The following is a 27,897-nucleotide window of genomic DNA, read 5'->3' on the forward strand; positions in this document are numbered from 1 at the left end:
TTGCAGTTTGAGGAATTAAGCTATATACACAGTCTGAAATATTCACCTAATAAGTATGCTGGCATACCACTCCAGCCTATTATGCTTTTATTATGCCAAGCATTTTAAATCAAGACACACGGTAGTGTGTCGTGCGGCCCAAGAAGCCGGCGCGCCACACCGTGAGTATATTTACAGGAAGAAAGTAAACGCGATTTTCACACCTTTGTAGCTTCGTGATTCCTCATCCGATTGAAACCAAAGTTGCTACAGAAGTGCCGGCTAGGTAGGGGAGTCCACATTCCAAATTTGAAGAAAATCGCTCCACCTATTTCCGAGATACGAGCGGCCAAAGTTTGGGTTTTTTTTCTTCGTTTTTTTCTTCTACTTCTTTTCGCACAATATGCAAAATCCGAAATTAAACACGAATGCGCGCTCCAATCGGGCTGAAATTTGGCACACTTAAAGGGCTCATTAAGGCGAATCTCAGTACCAAGTTTGGTAGGACTCCGATGAACATTCACGGAGTTATGACCGATTATTTGCGTAAAATAAGGTCGAAGGTCTGTCACGCCCACAGGGTAAACCGCTGGAAGGAATATCCTGACAATTGCTATGTAGATGGAATAACTATCGTAGGAGTGCCTTTTTGTGGTTTGAAAGGAATCCAGTTAAAGGCCATCGAGATATAACACAAAACCCAACCTGTGTCACAATTATGCGATCGATTTTTATGAATAAAAAACTTATAGTTTTCACGCCTACCAGGCAAACCGCTTAGAGTAGTCAGCTGAAAATCGGTGTGTGGCTGGAATAATTATCATAGAAAGTCCATGCAGTAGTACAGAAGAATCGGATTACAAACCACTGAGTTATGATTCCAAAGCCAACTACGTGTAGCATATGCGAGATCGAGATACTCTAATAGAACAGTCACCCTAATAAAGTATTCAGCTACGTTTATAACTTACTCCATTATAGAATTATCTAATCAAAAACAGCCAAGCTGTAAAAAAAGGTGCGGCCCCCAAAAAGGCCATGGTGAAAAAAGATGTGAAATCCAAGGTGGCGGCCAAGAAATGGCTGTGATGGTAGGTTAATGGTTACATTTTAATAACGACAATTCAGATGAATTTTGTGCCGCTTGGTCTTGGCACCAAATTCACCTGAATTGTCGTTATTAAAATTTTGGCCATTAACCTACCATCACAGCCATTTCTTGGCCGCCACCTTGGATTTCACATCTTTTTTCACCATGGCCTTTTTGGGGGCCGCACCTTTTTTTACAGCTTGGCTGTTTTTGATTAGATATCACTTCTTTTTGTATTTGTATACTGCAAAGCCGGCCTATGGCTGGCTTTGGGGCTTCTTTAACCCATGTGTTTTTTTCTTTACTACAGGAAGAAGAAAAGAACTTAAAGAAGAATTTTAGTACTTCAATTATTTTTGATTTTATTAGTAATTATACAAATTATATACATATATTTATTACATGCCCATTATGCCCCACAGGATATTTTTTTGCAGCTGATCTCTCTGCTGGGTGACTTGAAATGTAGCTGAACTATATACAGCATGGTTTCTTTGTAGCTGAACTCTCTACAAGGTAACCTCTTCTAGCTGGTCTCTCTACAGGGTATTTTGTTTCTAGCTGAACTCTCTACAGGTGATTTGTTTGCAGCTAAACTCTCTACATGGTGGTGTCTTTGTAGCCGAACTCTCTACATGATGGTTTCTTTGTAGCTGAACTCTCTATAAGGTGACTTCGTCTAGCTGAACTCTCTACAGAGTGATTTTTTTGTAGCTTAGCTCTCTGCAGGGTGATTTGTTTGCAGCTGAACTGTCTACATGATGGTTTCTTTGTAGCTGAACTCTCTACAAGGTGACTTCGTCCAGCTGATCTCTCTACGGGGTGATTTGTTTCTAGCTGAACTCTCTACAGGTGATTTGTTTGCAGCTAAACTCTCTACATGGTGGTTTCGTTGTAGCTAAACTCCCTACATGATGGTTTCTTTGTAGCTGAACTCTCTACAAGGTAACTTCTTCTCTACAGGGTGATTTGTTGTAGTTGAATTCTCTACAAGGTGGTTTGTATGAGGCTGAACTTTCTACATGGCGGTTTCTTTGTAGCTGAACTCTCTACAGACTGATTTGTTTGCAGCTGAACTCTCTACATGATGGTTTCTTTGTAACTGAACACTCTACAAGGTGACTTCTTCTAGCTGATCTTACTACAGGGTGAATTGTTGTAGCTGAACTATCTACAAGGTAACTTCTTCTAGCTGATCTCTATACAGGGTGATTTGTTTGTAGTTGAATTCTGTACAGGTGGTTTCTTTGTAGCTGAACTCTGTACATGATGGTTTCTTTGTAGCTGAACTCTTTACAAGGTGACTTCTTATAGCTGAACTCTCTACGGGGTAATTTCTTTGTAGCTGAACTCTCTATATGATGGTTTCTTTGTAACTGAACTCTCTACAAGGTAACTTCTTCTAGCTGATCTTTCTACTGGGTGATTTGTTTGCAGCTGAACTCTCTACATGGTGGTTTCTTTGTTGCTGAACTCTCTACAAGGTGAATTCTTCTACTTGATCTCTCTACAGGGTAATTTGTTTGTAACTGAACTCTGTACAAGTGCATTTTTGTAGGTGATCTCACTGCAGGTTGATTTGTTTGTAGCTGAACTCACTAAAGGGTGATTGTGCTTGTAGTTGAACTCCTTGCATTGTATCTAGTTTCTAGCTGATCTCTCTACAGGGTGATTTGTTTGTAGCTGATCTCTCTACAAGTTGACTTGTGTGTAGCTGATCTCTCTGCAGGTTGATTAATTTGCAGCCGATCTCTCTACAAGGTAATTTGTTTGTAGCTGAACTGTCTATAAAGTGATTTATTTGTAGCTGATCTCTCTGCAGGTTGATTTGTTTTAGCTGAACTCTCTACAGGGTGATTTGCTTGTAGCTGAACTCCTTACATTGTGTCTAGTTTCTAGCTGATGTCTCTACAGGGTGATTTTTTGTAGCTGAACTCTCTACAGGGTGATTTGTTTCTAGCTTATCTCTCTACAGGTAGATTTGTGTTGATTTGTTCATTGCTGATCGCTCTAAAGGTTGATTTGTTGCAGCTGAACACCCTGCAAAGTGTTTTGTTTGTAGCTGATCACTCTAAAGGGTAATTTGTTTGTAGCTGAACTCTCTCCACAGTGACTTGTGTGTAGCTGAATTCTGTGTAACTGAATTCTCTAGAGAGTGACTTAATTGTAGCTGAATTCTCTACAGGGTGCATGACTTGTTTATAGCTGAACTTTCTTCAGTGTGACTTGTAATGTTCTGAATCTCTATAGTGATATATTTGCTTAACTCTCCACATGGTGACTGTCTTCTTGCTGAACTGTCTATAAGATTAACTGTTTGCAGCTGAACTCCCTACAGAATAACTTGTGATGTAATAAAATTCTATAATGGAATAAATAAATTAGCTGAATGCTCTATTAGGGTGACTGTTCTATTAGAGTATCTCGATCTCGCATTTGCTACACGGAGTTGGCTTTCGAATCATAACTCAGTGGTTTGTAATCCGATTCTTCTGTACTACTGCAAGGACTTTCTATGAAGATTATTCCAGCTATACACCGATTTTCAGCTCATTGCTCTAAGCGGTTTGCCTAGTAGGCGTGAAAACTAATACTTTTTTATTCATAAAAATCGATCGCGTAATTGTGACACAGGTTGGGTTTTGTGTCATATCTCCGTGGTCTTTATCTCGATTCCTTTCAAACCACCAAAAGGCACTCCTACGATGGTTACTCCATCTACATAGCAATTTTCAACTCATTCCATAAAGCGGTTTACCCTGTAGGCGTGACAACAAATTGATCTTGTTTTACGCGAATAATCGGTCATAACTCCTGAACCATTTATCGGATTTGTACCAAATTTGATGCTAGGATTCGCCGTTGGACTCCCTTTCTGTGTGCCAAATTTCAAGGCGATCGGAGTACGCGTTTGCTTGTTATAGCAATTTTTGTAAGTGTGCGAAAAGACGAAGAAGAAGAAGAAGAAAAAAAAAAAAACGAAGAAAAAAAACGAAACTTTGGCAGCTCGTATCTCGGAAATGGCTGGAGCGATTTCCTTCAAATTTGGAATATAGACTCCCTTGGCTGGCGGGCAACTGTGTATTAAATTTGGTTCCAATCAGATAAGTGATCACCGAGATACAAAGGTGTGAAAATGACGTTTTCGTTCTTCCTGTCAATATACTCACGGTGTGGCGCGCCGGCTTCTTGGGCCGCACGACACACTACCGTGTGTCTTGATATTACATTGCACGTTATTCTGTAGGGAGTTCAGCTACATACAGTTAATCTTATAGACAATTCAGCTACAAGCAAGTAACCCTGTAGAGAATTCAGCTACAAATATGTTGCTGTAGAGATTCAGAACATTATAAGTCAGACTGAAGAGAATTCAGCAATAAACAAGTCACCTTGTAGAGAGTTCAGCTACAACAAGTCACTATGTAGAGAATTCAGCTACAGACAAATCACTGCGTAAAGGGTTCAGCTACAAAAAAAGTTACCCAGTAGAGAGTTCATCTAGATCAGCTACAAACAAGTCACTTTAAGCAATGTTCAGCTACAAGTAACTCACTCTGTAGAGAGTTCAGCTACAAACAAGTCATTCTGTAGTACAAACAAGTCACCGTGTAGCTGGAGAGTTCAGCAACCAATCAAAAAACCACTCTGTTAAGAGTTCAGCTATACAAACATGTTATAACTCTATAGAGAAAGTTTTAATTCTATATTGAGATCAGCTAGAAACAATTAGTCATCCAGTAGAGAGATCAGCTACAAGACATCACCTTATAGAGAGTTTAGTTACAAAGAAACCACCATGTAGAGAGTTCAGCTGCAAACATATCACCCTGTAGAGAGTACAGCTATGAACAGATCACCCTGTAGAAAGTTCAGCTAGAAAAAGTCATCCTGTAGAGAGATTAGCTAGAAGGATCACCTCGTAGAGAGTTCAAACAAATCACCCTGCAGATAGTTCAGCTACGAACAAGTCACCCTATAGAGAGATCAGCTAGAAGAAGTTACCTTGTACATACAAAGAAACCATCATATAAAGAGTTCAGCTGCAAACAAATCACCCTGTAGAAAGTTCAGCTACAGATCACCCTGTAGAGAGATCAGCTAGAAGAAATCAACTTGTAGAGAGTTCAGCTACAAAGAAACCACCATGTAGAGAGTTCAGCTGCAAACAAATCATCTGTAGAGAGTTCAGCCAGAAACAAGTTCACCCTGTAGAGAGATCAGCTAGAAACAAGTCACCCTGTAGAGAGAGCAGCTACAAAGAAGCCATCCTGTAGAGAGTTCAATTACAAACAGATAACTCTACAGAGAGTTCAACTAGAAACAAGTCACCCTGTAGAGAGACCAGTTACAAAGAAACCATCCTGTAGAGAGTTCAGCTACAAACAAGTTACCCTACAGTGAGATCAGTTTGAAACAAGAGATTTCAGCTATAAACAAATAAACCTGTAGAGAGTTCAACTATGAACAGATCACCCTGTAGAGAGCTAAGCTAGAAACAAGCTACTCTATTGAGAGATCAGCTAGAAACAAGTCACCCTGTAGAGATTTCAGCAACAAACAGATTATCCTGTAGATAGTTCAGCTAGATACAAGTCACCCTATAGAGAGATCAGCTAGAGGAAGTCACCTTGTAGAGAGATCAGCTAGAAAAAAGTTGCCTTGTAGAGAGTTCAGTAACAAAGAAACCATCCTGTAGAGAGTTCAGCTACAAACAAACCACCCTGTAGAGAGTTTAGCTGCAAACAAATCACCCTGTAGAGAGTTCATCTACAAACAAATCAACCTGTAGAGAGATCAGCTTGAGGAAGTCACCTTGTAGAGAGATCAGCTAGAAACAAATCACCTTGTAGAGAGTTCAGTGACAAAGAAACCATCCTGTAGAGAGATCAGCTAGAAACAAATCACCCTGTAGAGAGTTCAGCTACAAACAAATCACCCTGTAGATAGATGAGCTAGAAACTAGACACAATATAGGGAATTCAGTTACAAGCAAATCACCCTGTAGAGAGTTCGGCTACAAACAAATCAACCTGTAGAGAGATCAGCTAAAAACAAATCACCCCATAGATAGATCAGCTAGAAACTAGACACAATATAGGGAATTCAGTTACAAGCAAATCACCCTGTAGAGAATTCGGCTACAAACAAATCAACCTGTAGAGAGATTAGCTAGAGGAGGTCACCTTGTAGAGAGATCAGCTAGAAGCAAGTCACCTTGTAGAGAGTTCAGTGACAAAGAAACCATCCTGTAGAGAGATTAGCTACAAACAAAACACCTTGTAGAGACTTCAGCTGCAAACAAATCAACCTGTAGAGATTTCAGTTACAAACAAATCACCCATTGTAGAGAGATCGGCTACAACCAAATCACCCTGTAGAGAGATCAGCTACAAACAAATCACCCTGTAGAGAGATCAGCTACAACCAAATCACCCTGCAGAGAGATCAGCTAAAAACACATCACCCTGTAGAGAGTTCAGCTACAATAAATCACCTTGTAGAAAGTTAAGCTATACAAACAAATTACCCTGTAGAGAAATCAGCTGCAAACAAGTCACCTTGCAAAGAGTTCACTTACAAACAAATCTACCTGTAGAGATATCAGTTACAAACATATCACCCACTGTAGGGAGATCAGATTACCCTGTAGAGAGTTCAGCTACAAACAAATCACCCTGTTGAAAGTTCAGGTATAAAAAAGTCTCCCTGTAGATAGTTTTGATACAAACAAATCACCCTGTAGAGAGTTCAGCAAGATAAAAGTCACCCTGCAGAGAGATCAGGTCACCCTATAGAGAGGTCAGCTAGAAGAAGTCACCTTGTAGAGAGTTCAGCTACAAAGAACAGAGAGTTCAGCTAGAAACAAGTGACCCTATAGACAGATCAGCTAGAAACAAGTCATCCTGTAGAGAATTCAGCTACAAACAAATCATCATGTAGATAGTTCAGCTATAGATACAAGTCACCCTGTAGTAGCAGAAGTCACCTTGTAGAGACCAGCTACAAAGAAACCATCCTGTAGAGAGTTCAGCTACAAACAAATCACCCTGTAGAGAGTTCATCTATGAACAGATCACCTGTAGATAGTTCAGCTATACAAGTCACCCTTTAGAGAGATCAGCTAGAAGAAGTCACCATCTAGAGAGATCAGCTAGAAGTAAGTCACCTTGTAGCGAGTTCAGCTACAAAGAAACCATTCTGTAGAGAGTTCAGCTACAAACAAATCACCCTGTAGAGTGTTCAGCTAGATAAAAGTCACTGTATACAGAGAGATCAGGTCACCCTATAGAGAGATCAGCTAGAAAAAGTCACCTTGTAGAGAGTTCAGCTACAAAGAACACACTCTGTAGAGAGTTCAGCTAGAAACAAGTCACCCTGTAGAGATTTCAGTTACAAACAGATCATCCTGTAGATAGTTCAGCTAGATACAAGTCACATTGTAGAGAGATCAGCTAGAGGAAGTCATCTTGTAGAGAGATAAGCTAAAACAAGTCACCTTGTAGAGAGTTCAGCTCCAAAGAACCCACTCTGTAGAAAGTTCATGGTACAAACAAGTTACCCTATATAGAGATTAGCTAGAAAGAAGCCTGTAGAAAGCTCGGCTACAATCAAATTACCTTGCAGAGAGTTCAGTTACAAACAAACCACTTTATAGAGAGATGAACTAGAAACAAGTCACCTTGTAGAGAGGTCAGCTACAAAGAAACCATCCTGTAGTTCAGCTACATTTCAAGTCACCCAGTAGAGAGATCAGGTGCAAAGAAATTATCCTGTGGGGAATAATTGACATTTAATAAATATATGTATATAATTTGTATAATTACTATGTAATAGAATAAAAAATAGTTGAAGTATTAAAAATCGTCTTTAAGTTCTTTTCTTCTTCCTGTGGTAAATAAAAAAAAACAGATGGGTTAAAAAAGCCCCAAAGCCAGCTATAGGCCGGCTTTGCAATATACAAATACAAAAAGAAGTGATATCTAATCAAAAACAGCCAAGCTGTAAAAAAAGGTGCGGCCCCTAAAAAGGCCATGGTGAAAAAAGATGTGAAATCCAAGGTGGCGGCCAAGAAATGGCTGTGATGGTAGGTTAATGGCAAAAATTTTAATTACGACAATTCAGGTGAATTTGGTGCCAAATCCTAGTGGAGGAGGCAATGCAAATTCACCTGAATCGTCGTAATTAAAATTTTTGCCATTAACCTACCATCACAGCCATTTCTTGGCCGCCACCTTGGATTTCACATCTTTTTTCACCATGGCCTTTTTAGGGGCCGCACCTTTTTTACAGCTTGGCTGTTTTTGATTAGATATATGTGACTGGATCTACGAAAACCGTTCTTATCGCCCAAGACAGGAAGTTTGATTTTTTCACACAAACACAAAGCTTAATGAATGCACTATCAAGTTTCACTGCCACAGTCGACCAGAGTAAAGTGGTCTGCTTTTGCTGGCTGCTTTTCTAGAGCACAGTGGCAAGCCGTACGAGTGGTCTGGGGTCTTGATGGAGCCCCGGCCAACCAGGAGATGGCTGTGTGTGGCTGTACAGCTCTGTGGTGTTGGGCAATGACCTGTGCTGTAAATTCCTTTCATTTTAGCCAGTTCTGAGCCCTGAATGGCCTATAACTTGGCCTAATTCATCCCAGCACGTCTCTTTTCAATTTTTGAACACCATCTTGCCCGCCTTCCAGGCGCCCGCCTCCCACCCTTCTGGAGCTCGCCTGATACAGACAACCTCGGTTTAAAAACTATCTAAAATGGCGGGAAACTTAGCTGTTGACTACTTCTTCAGTGGATGATCAGGAAGGTAAGAAATTGTTGTGAAACGTGTGAAAATTTGGTATGCGTAGCTACCACCATTGGCCAGCTACAACACACAGAATATTTAAAACCGACGTTTCTCGATACTTTTAAATGGGCGATAAGACCGGTTTTCCCAGAGACAGTCACATATATGAAATGCAAAGTAAAATTCAAATTACAGTGATCCCTACATTATTTGGCCATTGATTATCTGTTATCCAAAATGTAAAAGTGGCTGTTCAATTAGAGTATTTTAACTGAACTGTGTATATAAATGTATGGGCTTCGTTTGTCCGGATCTTTCCACTATTTTAAAATACCGGGCCGGGGGCGGACCCAATGAATTCTGATAACAGAGGAACCACTGTAATAACAACTCAGGTGGGAAAATACAACCAATGTAATACAATGTATGCCTGACCATTGAGTGGTGGTGTTTGAAAAATGAACATGCCAAAATTATCAAATAAAATCTTTTGTAAGGCCATGCAAAGTTAATTATATGTTTCTGGTCCTACGGATTCCCCAAAATTGACCAGGTGACCAGGGTTTTTTAAAACAACTTTTTGATGTGGTACACTACATTTGACATAGCAGTATACGGAATTATAGGAAAAAACAAAGTTAATGTATAAAGTTAGTGCATCTTTATAAGAAAAAAGTGTTTACAAGACATTGAAACCTTTCAACAGATATAAAATAATATAAATTATTGTATGGAGATAGCACAATTCATTCAGCAAAAAAATGACCAGGAAGGGAACCAGAAACATATAATTAATTTTTTGTGGCGTAATACGATGCTGTCAATATTTTAATAGATCAATTAAGATTAACATAATGGCAGCTATTTCTTGGCTGTCATCTTTGATTTCACAACTTATATATAAATCTACCATTTAAAGGCTACACCCTTTGTACATCTGGCTCCTTTCACATGGATTAGGTAAACAAAAATTACATGTACGTTTGGAGTAAACCTTAGTAACAGATAATTGAAACTCTTGCCATGTACTTTAGTTATTACAAGTACACTGTATTTCTTTATTTAACAATCCTGAAAACTATACCTACCTTGTATATGTAAACTGATGTGCTGTGAAGTAGTTTCTCCAACATCATATTTTGCAATATAGTAATACTCCCCATGCACTATAATATCCAGTCATTCTATTATTAATCTCAGTGTACTAGTAGTAATAGTTCCTGAAATTGTGTTTCTCTCAGTGGATATAACAGGAAGAATATATTGGTCCAACTTTATTCCATAAAATGTGTACATCAATTCCTTCAGCTGTACATTAAAACTCATAGGATGAATGATAGTTGTTGACGATAATATCCGATGGCTGGTTTAAAATTAATGGGACAGTTGCTGTGTGTAAAAAAGCCGAAAAATTTTTATAGCAACCAACAGTAACCCATAAAACATGTCTGTACAGAGTAAAGGTAATTGTTTAATCATGATATTTTGAATTATTTATTGACAAGTTTGTCTTTGCTTTCTATATTTTTACATAGTTCAGTAGTTATTGGCTATGAAAGCACAGCTGCAACCACAAATGAACTAGTGAGATAGACACAGTCATACACTGACATTAATGCAGACACAAGCATGGACAATGTTCAATCCAGCTTAACATGCTAATCAGTGTGGCAACACCCTGAGTGGCATGCACTTGGCAGGTTTAAGCAAAGTACACCCTCTGGGTGTGATCATGGATAGGTAAAAAAATGGACTCAGGGACCTGTTAGTATCTCCTTTCTTATGATTTTACTGATAACGAAAATGAAAGCAAATTTGGAGGGGCAGTTTTTTTCTTATAATTATACACAAATATCATTTGAAGGAAATGCAACAATGACCTGTGAAGCTAACAAAGCCAGCACAAGTGGAGGAGCAATTTACTCTCAGGAGAATACCAGCATCAGAGTTAACAGAAACCTAAAAGTGACATTTAGTGACAATAGAGCTCAATATGGTGGAGCAGTATACTCTAGAGGTAGTTCACTAATATCATTTGATGGGAGCACTACAGTGATTTACAACAACAATGCCAGCATTAGTGGAGGAGCAATTTATTCTGATAAGAAATGTTATATCACATTTGATAGCAACTCAATGGTGTCATTTTATGACAATACTGCTGCATACGGAAGAGCAGTGTTCTCTATAAATTATTCAAAGATGTCATTTGATGGGAACACATTAGTAACTTATAAAGGTAATGTCGCTGGCTCACGTGGAGGAGCTGTTATAGCAGCTGACATCTCCAGTATCACATTTAATGGTAACTCAGAAGTGACATTTCTTGACAATGTTGCTGTATTCGGAGGAGCAATATTCTCTAGAAGTCATTGTTTTACATTGTTTGATGGAAAAACAAAGGCGACTTTTAAAGATAATGTAGCCAGTGTAGATGGAGGTGCTGTTTATTTTTATGGGAATTGCAACATGGCAATTGATGGAAACTCAAATGTGATGTTTGTTGACAATGATGCTGTGTTTGGAGGAGCAATGTACTTTAGAAGTTATTCTGCCATATTATTTGATAGTACAGTGACTTATGAAGGCAATGGAGCTAGTAAATTTGCAGGTGCTATCTATGCTCTGGAGAACTCCAGCATCACCTATGATGGGAACTCAAAAGTATTATTCAATAACAATACATCTTATTATGGAGGAGCAGTGTTCACTCTAACTTATACAAATATATTGTTTGGTGGAAACACAACAGTCACATACAACAGTGACAAAGTCAGTGAGGGTGGAGGAGCTGTGTACTCTAATAAAAACTGCAACATTACATTTGATGGTAACTCAAGAGTGACAATGAAGTTCAAGATGGAGGGGCAGTGAACTCTGGGGGTTATTCTGGAGTATTATTTGATAGTGACGTATAAAGGTAACAAAGGTAAAAATGGAGCGGCTACTTATTTTAATACAAACTCTAGCATCACTTTTGATGGTAACTCTACAGTCACCTATAAAGGTAATGAAGTCAGTAACTTTGGAGGAGGTGTAAATTGCTATGAGAACTGTAACATTGCATTTGATGATGACTCAAAAGTGACATTTGGTGACAACAGAGCTAAATTTGGTGGAGCAGTGGTCTCTGCAAGTTATTCACAAATAACATTTGATAAAAACAGTACAGTGACATACCGCAGTAACAAAGCAGGCATAAGTGGTGGAGCAATTTATTCTGATGAGAATTCCAACATCACATTTGCTAGACACTCAATAGTCACATTTTATGACAACAGTGCCATACTGGGGGGAGCTGTATTATCTTTAGATTATTCTGTTGTATCATTTGATGCGGACACAACAGTAGCATATAAAGATAACAAAGCCAGTGAACATGGAGGAGCTATTGGGTTTATTAAACACACCCGGATCACATTTAATGGAAACTCAAACTTGATGTTTTAAATTAGTGACAATGAAGCTAAATATGGCAGAGCTGTGTTCTTAGGTGAGTCTTCAGAAATATCATTTGATGGGAATACAACAGTGACATGTAAAGGTAACAAAGCCAATGAAAATGGCGGAGCTATAGTCTCTAATGATAACTGCAGTGTCACTTTTAATGGAAACTCAAAAGTGATATTTAGTGGCAACAAAGCTACAACAGCAGGTGGTGCTGTGTTTTGCAGTAGGTACTCACATTTATATTTTCAAAGAAGTTCAAAAGTACACTTTACAAGGAATATAGCTAAAGATGGTGGAGCAATTACCATTAAGTGGTCGAAGATGTATTTTACAATGGGTTCACTGGTAAAGTTCAATGCTAATTCTGTGAACAGGAGTTGTGGAGCCATATATCTTAGTGATAATTATACAGAAAGTGACTTAGACGTTATTTTTTATCACAACAAGCTACTCACTTTGGTGGAGCCATTTATGGTGAACTAAAACAAAAATAACCAGAGCAAAGTTTTGTTCAACACCACAGATGTTCATTTTAGCAACAATACTGCTCTTATGGGTAATGATGCTTACATGCATCTTCAAGCATCATGTGATGAAACTTGTTTGAATAGCAGCATCACAGGGTTAATGTGACACACAATCATCCTCCTTGTCACCTAGCCTTATATAACCCAGCCACCTGTGTCAATCCTACTGATACTCAGAATTACTGTGATACTTATTTTGTCAATAATATAATACTTGGTCAAAACATTAAAATCAATGCTTGTGTACTAAGCTTTTATGATCAACCTGCAGGAGGTGTGGTAGTGGGTGAAAGTCGACATCAAGAACTAGATGGTACAAGGTTTGTCCCTATTGCTTGTATGCTATTTGAAGGTATCAGTGTGATAGGAAAAGAGATTTCTGATAAAACGAATTTCTCAATGACTATCACATCATATGGTAACAGTGAGTTAGAAATTTAACAGCGGAATCATGATCATGTCACCCTGGTTTCCTCTATGAAAACACTACTGAAAAATGTGTTTGCTATGATGACAATGACATTGTTTCTTGTTCTGGTAGCACATCAATCATCAAAAGAGGCTACTGGTTTGGTATTGTTGATGCTAATTTAACGACAGTGGCAGTTTGTCCTAACAATTACTGCAACTTTACTTGTTGTGAAACAACTGATGAATTTTACTACCTCTCACCAGTGAGACTGAATCAGTGTAGTTCACACAGATGTGGAACTGTTTGTGGTAGTTGTGAAGAAGGCTACACTCTCTCATTTGATTCTGCAAAATGTGTAAGTATTAAAAAATGTACAAATGGACAGACGATACTTGTCATTGCGTTGTCAATGATTTATTGGATAGCATTATAGTGTTTGTGGTAACATACTATCATGTTGAAATTGGTTATTTCTATGTTATCATGTACGATTACAGTATGCTGGATATTTTACTGGATCAAAATTTGTATGTATCTCAAGGACTGTTTACTTTTGTTAGCATTATGTCTAGTGCAGCTAAAGTAACACCACAGTTTCTAGGACAGTTTTGTTTGGTAAAGAATATGAGTGGAATTGATCAACAAGTTATTCATTATGTACATCCACTAGCTGTCACCATCATTGTAGGAGTGATCTGCCTAACAGCAAGAATGTCTTACAGGTTCTCAGCATTTGTAAGCCGCAGAATTATCCAAGTCATCTGTTGTCTATTACTGCTATCATACACATCTGTGGCCACAACTTCATTAATGCTGTTGAGATCAGTGACATTTCATAATGTGAATAAGGTTTACACTTTCCTGTCACCTGACATTGAATATTTTAATGGTCGCCATCTTCCTTTTGGGATCATAGCAATATTATGTACACTAGTAATTGTGATCAGTCTACCACTTCTGCTTCTACTTGAGCCTTTCCTTAACCACAAAATCAACTTTACTAGGATAAAACCATTACTTGATCAGTTTCAAGGATGTTACAAAGACAAGTATCGTTCATTTGCTGCCTATTACATGATTTGTCGCCTGGTGATAGTTTCAATTATCATCATCAATTCATCCAACAACACCACCACCCTAGTCTTACTACTCCTGACCAGTATGCTGCTCGCCTTGACACAACTGATAATTAAGCCATACAAACACAAAACTCTTAATGTTTTTGATGGTGTGGTGTTACAAATAATGATTTTTTCCTCAGTGATATCCCTTTTTGATGGATTTAATACAGAAGTGTTATCAGCAGTTATTATTATTTTAGTCATTCTACCAATAATAGCATTTGTCACAATGGAGCTAATTGTATACAAGGACAGCATCAAGAAGATTCTTGTATACATTAAACCCAAACCTGTTGACAACAATGATTTATCCCCCATGAGTGATATTTCTTTTGTAATGGATGACAGCATGAGGAAGAATGCTACTATAGTTGACATGTGAGTATGAACCCGTTATGTGGATTACATATGGACATACAACAATATGTTACACTGTATAGTAATTAATATGACAACTACTGTGCTAATCTGTGCAATGAGCATTTGAGTTTGCACTAGTATAGTGCTCATCTAAATTTAAACATCTGAGTTGTGAAAACAATGTTCAATACTTTCTAAAAATTTCTGGCATCATGATATTTGATGTGGTAGCCAAAAATGCAATGCGGTGTTGCACAGTAACAACATAATTTTGTAGGCTACACTTTTAAACAGGTCAACAACTGTTTTGTTTATATAAAAAAGCCCTAATGGTATTTACTGATGCTGAATTAATAAAACACTCCCTTTTAGACTTGGAACTTTAATTTTGGCAGAAATAATCTACAAATTATTTCTTTTGTATGAAGAATAAGGAGTAGTACACCAGAGCATTGGTGTTAGGTATGTATATTGAAGTCCCAGGATTGAATCTACATCGTCAACGATGTAAATTATGCTTAGAAAAAAAAGCTTTACCTTAGCAGTAACATTTGTAGACTACCCCCTTTTTGTGTTCTACACAGTAAATAACAATAAGACTATAAGTCACAATCCTGACAATAAAGTTTTACAAAAAAATATTATTAAAAGTACAGTGCTTACACTAATAGCTTATTGCTTCATTAAAATTTACTGAAATACCAATGATATTATCAAGTTCCATGGCATGGTGATGCCCATGAAATTGAAGATCTTTTTAACACATGGAACTCCAATGACAATTGCCAAAAAAATTTAAGAATGAAAATAGCACAAAAACTCTTTAATCGGTTTGCACATCACATGACTTCAATGATTTCATGGCTTTTTTTTTCATAGGAATTTTATTGATGAGGTGCACTTTTAGGCATCCCATGAAAATTATTGAAGATTTCATAAGTATAATATATTATTAGAGTTCCCAGTAGAAACCATCTTGCAAGATCCTGCAGGATCTGTGCATGTAAGTCTTGCAAGATTCTTGCAAAAGTCTTGCAAGATTTCTGTAAATCCTGCAGGATTCTGATTTTTGTAATAAAAAAGGACCTTTTCTTGCAAGAATCCTGCATAATCCTGCAAGATTCTTGCAAGATCTTGTAAAATTTTCTGGCATACCTTTTCTTGCAAGATTTTACAAAACTATTCTTGCAAGAAAGTTTAATGCACTTCGGTTTCTTGCATGTCTTGCAAGACCATCATTAGCTTTACACATGCATCCTATAGCTGGCCACTTATAATTCGATAATCAATGAACATGAAAACATTTATTAGTAGCTGAACATAATCTTGTAAATGGACACGACTCTTAATTGCTCCAAGCTGTTGTATTTAACTCTTGATTGTTGTACAGAACTTGATTCCCAGCTATCATAGAAAACAACACATTTAAGGAATGTTCCACCACTATATAGTTTGTTACCTATGTTTATCCATTGAAAATATGTCACATACAGTTATCGTCAATGCTATTTCGGTTTTGAATTCCCCACTGCATGCTGTATTAGGTAACCTGTAATATGCAGTTGCAATCATATATAAAACAGTATTAGTCACTACCTGGAGTTCATCATTTCGTTGTTGAGGTCAACTGATTAGATGATTGCTTGCATTATCTTGTTTACAACCTTATGTAGTGTTAATGCTCTCAACTTTATGGATATTCTCAGTGACATTGAGGCATCCATACTAATAAACATTTAAATGCTCATTTATGTCAACTAAACATTATCTCCTTACAGGATAAAGCAGAGCAAGAGCCAACTTGGAAGTGGCAAGATGTAACCGCCTACTATGATGTGTATTCTGTATGAAAAAATATTATTGTTCTATAGTGACTTGGTAACCTACAGTATAATATAGATACTAGTCACACCGGAATATGCCAATGATACAAACTAGCTTACCAGATAATTTATAGCAAGACATCATTTTACTGCCTAGACGGCTCTGCATAGTGACGGAAATTCGGAGATGCATGTTCTCACACGTCGACAAATTCCCAGTTTCTTCGCCTTCACGCTAGAAAACTACGGTTGCAGTGTTGTAGGGTACCATCATGTAGCAGCGGGCCGGCCACTACTCCGGCGTAGCCGTCACAACTACCTCGCACTAATACTGCACTTTTCCTCTCAGTCTTTAAACTTCCTTTGCCATGTCACAATAAGGTGCCATACTACAAGTAACGGCGACTTCCGCTAGAGCCACTTTATCGGTAAGTCACGATGTCACAGCTCGGAAATAACTCCCACCGGAAAAAACCGGCTAGCAATCATTCAAAATACGAGTAAAAACTTAAACGTCACCTTTTAGATCAAGAATTTCATCAATAAAATAATGCTTTCTTCACTACTCCACTCGACACCGTTGCTAAAGAAGTCGTTTCTATGGTAATATTCTTTACTCTAAATAACGCGCTTATTATAGAATATTGTATTTAATAATTTTAAATGTATTTCGGTATTTTTCTGCGACAGCTTATCCTTCTGGTGACTCTGTGACTTCTGTCAGGCTCTTGGCATGGTGTTATCAGTCTTGTATAGCTATAAAAACTGAAAGAAAGAAAGAAAAAACATGAATGACAACTACCTGTACTGAAGCTACCTGTAAAATGTATTGCTGTAACATGCTGTTACTTGGATATCTTTGTACTCTCCATGAACTACTAGTGGCTTGGCTCCAGGGGTAGCTACTAATCCAGAACTTTCCTCAATGCGGCAGATAGTCATCATAGAACGTAAATCATTTTCCCCAAAGTATATTATAATTCTTTCAAGTGTATATATATAATTAAATTCAAGTAAGAAGTTTTGCAAGAATCTGTATAGTCCTTGCAAGATTTTTATGTTCTTGCAAGAATAGAGTGATTCTTGCACTAGATATTCCTGCAATCATATTTTCTTGCAAGATTTTAACTACTCTTGCAAGAATTTGACGAGAAATTCTTGCAATTATAATTTCTTGCAAGAACTTGCAGGATCTTGCAGGTTCTTGCAAGATGGTTTCTACTGGGTTGTACCGATTCCCACTTTTTAGGGAAAATCGATATCTGATATATTTTTACCCTGTTTTACCGATAGTTAACCGATACCTGATTGTAGGTCTCTACAATTATACTTGTGCACACTCCATTAAAAGTAGAGCTAGTAAAGCCAATTCTGTGAAATTGTACACTTATCTCAATCAAAGTTGCTAGTCAGACAAGTGGGCTAGGGCCTGAACCATCACTGTTTATCTTTGTGTTTACCACAAAAAATAAACAAATTACCCAAGTACATACCAGAGCCTTTGACACCAGCCCTCCAGTGGTACTGCAGCTGCTGAAGCTGAATAGACTAATAATCTGCTGGCCACAGCCCATTACAGCCGATTTCCGATTATGGTAAAAACAGCTAATTATCGGCTTCTACCCGATCCGATTATCGGTACAACTCTATATAATATTATATTAAAATTTCAGTCTTTTTGTGTTGTCTTTATATGGTAAAGTGTCTAGTAGCTATATTTAAGTACAGTACTAGAATTGTAATGAATGTGTCTGCTCTAAACAATGGGCTTGAGCACATATGTATTAGGTATATAGATATCTAATCCAAAACAGCCAAGCTGTAAAAAAAGAGTGCGGCCCTGAGAAAGGCTATGGTGAAAAAGATGTGAAATCCAAGGTGGTGGCCAAGAAATGGCTGTGATGGTAGGTTAATGGTAAAAATTTTAATAATGACAATTCAGGTGAATTTTGTGCCAAGACCAAGCGGCACCAAATTCATCTGAATTGTCAATATTAAAATTTTTACCATTAACCTACCATCACAGCCATTTCTTGGCCGCCACCTTGGATTTCACATCTTTTTCACCATAGCCTTTCTCAGGGCCGCACTCTTTTTTTACAGCTTGGCTGTTTTGGATTAGATTTCACTTCTTTTTGTATTTGTATACCCCAAAGCCGGCCTATGGCCGGCTTTAGGGCTTTTTAACCTGTCATTTTTTTTCTTTACTACAGGAAGAAAAGATGAAGCAGGGTGATTTCTTTGGAGCTGACCTCTCTGCAAGGTGATCCTTCTAGCTGATCCCTCTACCAGATGACTTGTTTGTAGCTGAACTCTCTACGGGGTGATTTGTTTGTAACTGAACTCTCTACAAGGTAACTTTGTCTAGCTGATCTTTCTACAGGGTGATTTGTTTGTAACTGAATTCTCTACAGGGCGATTTGTTTGCAGCTAAACTGCTGAACTCTCTACAATGTAACTTCTTCTAGCTGAACTCTCTATGGGTGGCTTGTTTCTAGCTGATCTCTCTACAGGATGACTTGTTTGTAGCTGAACTCTCAACAGGGTGATTTGTTTGTAGCTGAACTCTCTACAAGGTAACTTCTTCTAGCTGATCTTTCTACAGGGTGATTTGTTTGTAGCTGAATTCTCTACAGGGCGATTTGTTTGCAGCTGAACTCTCTACATGGTAGTTTCTTTGTAGCTGAACTCTCTACAATGTAACTTCTTCTAGCTGAACTCTCTACAGGATGACTTGTTTCTAGCTGATCTCTCTACAGGGTGACTTGTTTGTAGCTGAACTCTCTACAGGGTGATTTGTTTGTAGCTGAATTCTCTACAGGGCGATTTGTTTGCAGCTAAACTGCTGAACTCTCTACGAGTGGCTTGTTTCTAGCTGATCTCTCTACAGGGTGACTTGTTTGTAGCTGAACTCTCTACAGGGTGATTTGTTTGTAGCTGAACTCTCTACAAGGTAACTTCTTCTAACTGATCTTTCTACAGGGTGATTTGTTTGTAGCTGAATTCTCTACAGGGCGATTTGTTTGCAGCTGAACTCTCTACATGGTAGTTTCTTTGTAGCCGAACTCTCTACAGTGTAACTTCTTCTAGCTGAACTCTCTATGGGTGGCTTGTTTCTAGCTGATCTCTCTACAGGGTGACTTGTTTCTCACTGAACTTTCTACAGGGTGATTTGTTTGTAGCTGAATTCTCTACAGGGCGATTTGTTTGCAGCTGAACTCTCTACATGGTAGTTTCTTTGTAGCTGAACTCTCTACAATGTAACTTCTTCTAGCTGAGCTCTCTACAGGATGACTTGTTTCTAGCTGATCTCTCTACAGGGTGACTTGTTTCTAGCTGAACTCTCTACAGGTTGATTTGTTTGTAGCTGAACTCTCTACAAGGTAACTTCTTCTAGCTGACCTTTCTACAGGGTGATTTGTTTGTAGCTGAATTCTCTACAGGGCGATTTGTTTGCAGCTGAACTCTCTACATGGTAGCTTCTTTGTAGCTGAACTCTCTACAATGTAACTTCTTCTAGTTGAACTCTCTACAGGTGGCTTGTTTCTAGCTGATCTCTCTACAGGGTGACTTGTTTCTAGCTGAACTCTCTACAGGGTGATTTGTTTGTAGCTGAACTCTCTACAAGGTAACTTCTTCTAGCTGATCTTTCTACAGGGTGATTTGTTTGTAGCTGAATTCTCTACAGGTGATTTGTTTGCAGCTGAACTCTCTACATGGTAGCTTCTTTGTAGCTGAACTCTCTACAATGTAACTTCTTCTAGCTGAACTCTCTACAGGATGACTTGTTTCTAGCTGATCTCTCTACAGGGTGACTTGTTTGTAGCTGAACTTTCTACAGGGTGATTTGTTTGTAGCTGAACTCTCTACAAGGTAACTTCTTCTAACTGATCTTTCTACAGGGTGATTTGTTTGTAGCTGAATTCTCTACAGGTGATTTGTTTGCAGCTGAACTCTTTAACATGGTGGTTTCTTTGTAGCTGAACTCTCATCAAAGTTACTTCTTCTAGCTGATCTATCTACAGGATGACTGGTTTCTAACTGAACTCTCTACAGTGTGATCTGTTCATAGCGGAACTTTCTACTGGGTAATTTGTTTGCAGCTAAACTCTTTGCATGATTGTTTCTTTGTAACTGAACTCTCTACAAGGTAACTTCTTCTAGCTGATCTCTCTACAGAGCAATTTGTTTGTAGCTGAATTCTCTACAGGGTGATTTATTTGAGCTGAACTCTCTACATGATGGCTTATTTGTAGCTGAACTCTCTATTAGGTACCTTCTTCTAGCTGATCTGACTACAGAGTGAGTTGTTTGTAGCTGAATTCCCTACAGAATAACTTACAATGTAATATAACGGAGTAAATTATAAATGCAGCTGAATGCTTTATTAGGGTGACTGTTCTATTAGAGTATCTCGATCTCGCATTTGCTACACCTAGTTGCCTTTCGAAACATAACTCAGTGATTTGTTATCCGATTCTTCTGTACTACCGCAAGGACTTTCTATGATGATTATTCCAGCTACATACTGATTTTCAGCTCGTTGCTCTAAGCGGTTTGCCTGGTACTAGTGGTAGATACGAAAACTAATAGTTTTTTATTCATAAAAATCGATCGCGTAATTTTGACACAGGTTGGGTTTCATGTCATATCTCCATGGTCTTTATGCCGATTCCTTTCAAACCACAAAAAGGCACTCCTACGATGGTTGCTCCATCTACATATCAATTTTCAACTGATTCCTCCAATGCGTTTACCCTGTAGGCGTGACAGACCTTCGACCTTATTGTACGCAAACAATCGGTCATAACTCCGTGAATGTTCATCGGATTCCTACTAAAGTTGGTACGGAGATCCGCCTTAATGAGCCCTTTAAGTGTGCCTAAAGTCAGCCCAATCCGAGCACGCATTCATGTTTTATGGCGAATTTTGCGAAGTTTGCGAAATGAAGATGCAGAAGAAAAAAACGAAGAAATTAAAACGAAATTTTGTTCGCTCGTATCTCGGAAATGGCTGGAGCGATTTTCTTCAAATTTGGTATGTAGACTACACTAACTGGGCGGCACGTCTCCAACAAATTTGGTTCCAATCGGATAAGGGATCACAGAGCTACATAGGTGTGAAAATTGCGTTTTCTTTCTTCCTGTTAATGTACTCACGGTGTGGCGCGCCGGCTTCTTGGGCCGCACGACACACTATCGTGTGTCTTGATATTATAAATCCCACCTGCATGGGTATGAATTTCTGAGTCTAATCTGCGTGGTTACATTTACTACAGTAGCAGTTAGCCATGAGACTATTAGTATGCTCATGACATTAAACATTGTGCATTCAAACATGCTGATGATTATCTACTTTACAGAGTTATTAACAGTGCAGAAGACGCCAACATGCTTCAAGAAGACCTGAATAGGTTATCAGAATGGGCAAACACCTGGCAACTTAGATTCAATGTTAGTACAACCGATCCATTGATGCATCAGCGCTGTTGTTAAAAGCAAGATCTCTGCCAAAAACCATTAGAATAAAACCAAACATGTCTCAAGCTGACAGGCTTGTTGAGTCTCTTCTTCTAAAAGAAAGATGGTCATTGATTCAAAACAGTATTGATCGCAAGGTCATCAAAATTCGAAGCAACAAAATTTTTGTACACAAGAAACTTCATGGCCAAGTTATAAATTCAACTTTTGTCCTATCTCAGTCTTATCAGCTCATTCCAATGGACTCTTCCAGTAGCTAACTGACTATCCCACAAGATTCCTGAATTTTTGTAGCTAACTAATCAGTTTAATTAAAGTGTATGTATGTACGTAAGTCTTGTTAGGCTGCTGGTACAAGTTACCAGCAGACCCTTGGTAGTTTTCTACCATAAAGTTTTTAAATAAATAAAATAAATAAATGTACTTTAAGTCTAAGTCCTTGAAATTAGGTTAGGTAATCCTAATGCTGCAGCACATGTTGCTGCAGACCTTCAGTGCTGGTCACTGTAATACAATAAATACTTTAGGATTAAGGAAGAAAATCCATCCCTCCTGGAGGAGACTGAGTGTGGCCCCGACTAGACATTGGGTGACCTGCAGTTTGATTCCTGGGGTTGGAGGAATTTTTTCCTTACTTTGGCCCCTTTTCTGTTACATCTTTCCAGCTATAAGTCACTAAGTCTAAGTCCTTGAAATTAGGTTAGGTAATCCTAAGGCTGCAGCACATGTTGCTGCAGACCTTCAGTGCTGGTCACTGTAAAGCTTTAATACAATACAATAATACTGTCATACGTTGTGCAAGATCCTTGACACCATTCAATCACGTCTATACCCTCAATAATCACATCTTAAATCTATCTGATCAACATACTTACTTGGGAGTAATCCTTAATACATCACTATCTTGGTCACCACACATTTCTAGTATTGTTACTAAAGCATCTAAAACACTTAATTTCCTGAAACATAACTTAAACAAATGTTCAGAACAAGTTAAAGAATCTGCTTATCTAACAATGGTCAGGCCACAACTAGAATATGCATCTGACGTCTGGGACCCTCACCAAACTGGAGATATTGTAGAGCTAGAAAAAATACAACGAAGAGCAGCACGCTGGGTAATGAATGATTATGGTAGACTTAGTTCTGTCACCTCAATGTTAAATCAGCTTTCATGGCCAACTCTCCAGACTCGCCGCAAATTATCTCGACTACAAACTTTACACAAAATTTTTTACCAACAAATATCACTTACAATTCCTCCATACTACCTACCAACATCACGATCCACGAGACAGTACCATCCACTGCACTACATCTTACCACATGTATCTACCACAGCACACCAAAATAGTTATTTTTCAAGAACAATTAATGATTGGAACTCCTTACCAGTAGATCTTGTTGAAGTTGCAGATGCTGACATTTTTAGAACTGGACTACAATCATTATTGTAATTGTGTTACATGTATTCGGGCAAATCTGAGCACACCAGCAGGGCTGACTGCTCAGTAATAATAATAATAATAATAATCAAAGCATATATATATTTATATATATTTGAAATGACACTGTAATAAAAACAGGTTGATGAACTTGATGTTGTGCTAGCTACTTCTAAAAACCAGGTGCCATGCAGCTAGCTACTTCATCTGGAATTAACCATGGATTGTACATGCTATGCAACTATATGTATCACTATTTTAACCGATAGGGTAGTTTTGGGTTGGGGTGCAATAATATTGCTAGCTAATTCTCGTATTTCGTAATTCATGAAATTTTCACAATTCATTCAATTACGTTGCTATGCACTGCTAAGGTAGTCTCGCATAGCCAGGTCCTTTTCTTTCTTTTATGTGGGGGCGGGGAAAGAAAAGGGTCTGGTGAACATAGTATAGCACCGTCGTTGGGCTATCCCGAGATTGTGGGGATTCTACTGCGCAGCTATGTTGTTTGGTACAGTACAAATGACGTGATCTGCTGCATCTGCGTCCTGTTACCATAGATATTTCTGTAGTAGCTATGGTAACAGGATGCAAATATTAGCAAATCACGTCATTCGTGCCAATCAACAATTCGGAAACTGCGCAGTAGAATCCCCACAATCTCGGAATAGCCCAACGACAATGCTATACTATGTTCATCAGACCCGAAAGAAAAGGGTCTGGCTACGCGAGACTACTGCTAAAGCCGGGAAGCGCTTGTTAAACAAACCGCTTTTACCAACATATTACGCACAGAAGTATCTTCTAAACTGTTTTATAGTTTGATTATTGAGTATTTTTTCACAAATTCTCTTGACAAAAAGCCTCAACGCTGCTCTTCATTTTCGTTCGCGTACGTAAGGGATACGCCCCTTTCAACTGGAAACGATAGGCCATTCCTGGTAGTGTAAAAAGCCTCAACGCTGCTCTTCATTTTCGTTCGCGTACGTAAGGGATACGCCCCTTTCAACTGGAAACGATAGGCCATTCCTGGTAGTGTACGAGGCCTGCACCGTTGTTTTTCAGTTGTTAAACACCTGAAAACCTCAAAGGGAAGGTAATTTTTTACGAAGTCTGAGGAAAGTCGCCACATCCATATTTCAGTCCACCGAAAAGAAACCACCTCAGAGCAAAGTTCATCTGTCCAGAAGTTTAATACAGACTTCATTTCGCTTTTACTTCTTACATAAAAGCTGCTTTTACCATTATTTAACGATTTTGCTCACGTGGGTGCGTACAGACAAACATAGATAGGTGGGGTAGATAGATACACACACACACACTTTTACGAAAACAATTTCAGTAAACCAGGCGGCGCGCGCATGGTTTAAAACTATAATATATTCTAACAGTAAAATACAGCCCTGTAGAGTTATTTTCCTAAGCATATAATGAGTATTACTTATATACACTGTATTGTAACCACAAAAACAATGTAAAGCTTGCAGATCTCATCAGGTCTGCTGAAATTTTGTAATGGCTTTCAAATGCCAGCATAGTTCCTGAATCCTATGAAATTATTCTGCCATAATTGCCGCATCCCTACAAGGTGATCACAAAATTGTTTTAAATTCAGAATGATATATTATTATTATTATTATTACTAGGACCGGGTCACACATAACCAAGTAAATTTGTTAATATATAAAACAACTTATATTTGCTTTGTCTAATTGTGATGTATAATAAGTATTGTAGGATTTCCATTATCCGAACATCTGTTTCAGTTCAACATTAAAAGCATCCAGTTAAGTGAATTTGTTCAAATAAATGAAGACCATTTGTTTATATAGAGTTACGTTCAACTACTCTAATAAAACATACACTTTTTCTAATAGAATGTTCACTAAATGACGAAATACTCTAATAGGTCACACATGCCCCAGTGCAGTGGTCCCTTTAATGTTCGGCCATCGATACCCAAATGTTTTGTTATTCAAACAGTAGTGACTGTTCTATTAGAGTATTTTGTTCACTGTATGTTCTATTAGAGTATTTGAATGGAATTCTGTATATAAATCAATCAGTTTTAACTTTCCATTATTTAATGAATTTAAATTATAGAAGGACCATTGTACAGATAACAAGGGGAAAGCCATGTGCATAGTGTACATACACAAAATACATGGTCATATTATAAAGTTGATGTCACCAGTACCAATACAAAGACACTGAAAGCTCAGTACAACTTCGTAACAATGTTAAAGTATGCTATCAAAATTATAGGGCAACAGATGGAACAGCCAACACAGAACAGAACTATCATAGAAAGATTGGGAGTTATCTATCACTTAATTTCATTGTATGTACACACAACAGTCACACATTGTAAGCTAATAATACAATAAAATGGATATTATAGCAATCTATTAAACAGTGGATCCTCAATAATCTGAACAGCACTGTTCTCAAGTTGATAAAAGTAGTGAAATTGTTCAGATTATTGACTATATACAGAACCCTATTCAAATACTCTAATAGAACAATAGAACAAACACTTGTTCTCAAAATACCCTAATAGAACAGTCATTTCAACTGTTGGGATTAGCAAGTGTTCAGATTACAGGAGTTTGGATTAGCAAGGATCTATACTGTCCACATACATTATAAGCTATATGCCAATAGTTTATATCATAGAATCTTAGTATGCACACTACTAACATGGCTACCCACTCCCAAAATGACTAGCTCATTACATTTATATTAGCACTGCTATTGTAGCCATCAGTACTCCGATATAATTGTAAAGTGATAGGTTTAATTGCTACGGCAGCTATAAGCCATGTTTAGACACAAAATTAATTTCGTTCTACGAAGTGTATAGAAAAGTGTATCTACAATGGATTGGTCTTAACCAGTAGTCACACATCCAAACTGCTGCAAGGTATGGTGAAAGTGATCTTTAAATAAGATGCTCAAAGCTATACTATTATTCTCTGACATATGTGCCTATATGCACCAAATGGACAGTACTGATATGTCTAGGTAAGCTGTATACATGAAACACGAACAAGTCTTATTTATAAGAACAACTGCTCATATCAGTGATTTTACACACAAACTAGCAAATTTGCTCTAATTGTAAGACTCTGCTTGTATTCATTTATCAATAGTATTACAGTCTACATGAATCTTATGTTTGATGCTGTCTGTAAGTTTACATGGAGTCAAACCCATGGCCACTAGCAAGAGTTCATAATATATAAAGAGAGGAGATCTTCCTACTTCAGTATAGCCTGTACAAATGCATATCTCGAAGTGATGATGCAATACCTACAGTCACTTTCAATGTGTTAGTTGGTCAGGTCTCTACTCAGCATTAAGTTTCAATGATCCTTGTAGTTTGGCTTCAATAAGCAGTCCACTGATGACATTGTCAACACTCCTTAACACTGTATGTGTAACTTGATATGACATCCTAAAGAAATCAAAGGTTTACTGTATTACTTTGAGATATACACCCTGTACATGATCATGATAAGTGGGTGTGGCTCACAAAAAACTAGTTTGTAGCAGGACTATGTTAAAACACTTCAACGTGAACTAATTGATCCATTGCACACATGATCCAATCCAGGTCAGACTCAGATATTTGATTACGCGTCGTGTGATCTAACCCTGTGAAAAGGATCAGTGGACAGCTCGCTGTGACTGAGCACTAAATCTGCAAGGCAAACATTTCAGCACAAGAAACATTCAGGATACAAATTCATCCATCTGTCAGCCTACAACATGTGCAACAGTGTAGTGCCAATTTATCAGTAAATTTAATAAAAATTAAATAGTGTGTATTTCGCCAAATTAACAACTGCAAATTGCCTAAATATTATTTTGTTGTTACACAGCATTTACGCATGCTTTGAGGTTATGCTATGACGTTATCACTTGGCAGCAGAAGTCTACCAAGTGAGTGGGAAAAAGACAATACCAGTTAATAACCAGTTTTTCCATACTGGTTCACAACGCTACTATACAGACAACTCTGTGCTCAGTATACATACATAATAATATTATATGGTCAACTTATATAAAGCTAATGTCCCCAATACCATGTATGACACTGAATAGGACCATTATCAACCCCATCTGCTTTATTCTCAGTACAACCTAGTAACAATACTGCAGTATGCTATAAAAAAGTATAGCATTACAGATGGACCAGCCAACACAACACAGAGCAACAATATTAAAGAAAGATTGAGAGTTATCCATTACTTAATTTCACTTTAATGTACTTACAATAGTCACATATGTGACCATCTCAGTGAAAACCTGTCTAGTTCGCACAACCTTCAAATATTTTTTTAAATTTCTCAGCATTATCTGCATGCATAGTTCAAGGAATGGTTCACCAAAGTTTCAGCCTTCTGTGGTGAGTAG

General features: G+C 37.9%; 1 protein-coding gene and 2 long non-coding RNA genes across 5 annotated transcripts; 1 reads left to right on the top strand and 2 right to left on the bottom strand.

Annotated features, from left to right (window-relative positions):
- Positions 1-10,735: 10,735 nt before the first annotated feature.
- On the top strand, positions 10,736-14,752 carry LOC136263078 (uncharacterized). Its single transcript, XM_066057572.1, has 7 exons — positions 10,736-11,690; positions 11,856-12,255; positions 12,316-12,533; positions 13,109-13,265; positions 13,379-13,604; positions 13,683-13,690; positions 13,747-14,752. The coding sequence occupies exons 1-7, from the start codon at positions 10,736-10,738 to the stop codon at positions 14,750-14,752; spliced, it is 2,970 nt and encodes a 989-aa protein (XP_065913644.1).
- Positions 14,753-16,043: 1,291 nt separating this feature from the next.
- LOC136248856 (uncharacterized) lies at positions 16,044-16,572 on the bottom strand. The gene is made up of 4 exons (XR_010697850.1): positions 16,507-16,572; positions 16,327-16,455; positions 16,190-16,279; positions 16,044-16,134 (listed from the first exon to the last, which is right to left on the bottom strand). It is a non-coding gene; the product is annotated as an uncharacterized lncRNA (long non-coding RNA).
- A 6,242-nt stretch (positions 16,573-22,814) lies between these two features.
- LOC136258230 (uncharacterized) lies at positions 22,815-23,565 on the bottom strand. Of its 3 annotated transcripts, none has more exons than XR_010702633.1 (4): positions 23,187-23,565; positions 23,049-23,118; positions 22,909-22,992; positions 22,815-22,859 (listed from the first exon to the last, which is right to left on the bottom strand). It is a non-coding gene; the product is annotated as an uncharacterized lncRNA (long non-coding RNA). The 3 variants fall into 3 exon arrangements; XR_010702637.1 differs by having other exon boundaries at positions 22,847-22,866; XR_010702624.1 differs by having other exon boundaries at positions 22,830-22,992.
- Between the last annotated feature and the right edge of the window lie 4,332 nt (positions 23,566-27,897).

The sequence above is a fragment of the Dysidea avara genome, chromosome 1 (assembly GCF_963678975.1).
Source record: "Dysidea avara chromosome 1, odDysAvar1.4, whole genome shotgun sequence".
NCBI lineage: Eukaryota > Metazoa > Porifera > Demospongiae > Dictyoceratida > Dysideidae > Dysidea > Dysidea avara.

What these genes read in the sequence shown, in the direction of transcription:
- LOC136263078 (XM_066057572.1), top strand. Translation starts at nt 10,736, where the DNA reads ATGACCTGTGAAGCTAACAAAGCCAGCACAAGTGGAGGAGCAATTTAC. An exon ending in CTGCAACATTACATTTGATG is followed by an intron (nt 11,691 to 11,855) that starts GTAACTCAAGAG and finishes GTAACTCTACAG; the next exon opens with TCACCTATAAAGGTAATGAA. An exon ending in AGGTGGTGCTGTGTTTTGCA is followed by an intron (nt 12,534 to 13,108) that starts GTAGGTACTCAC and finishes ATCAACCTGCAG; the next exon opens with GAGGTGTGGTAGTGGGTGAA.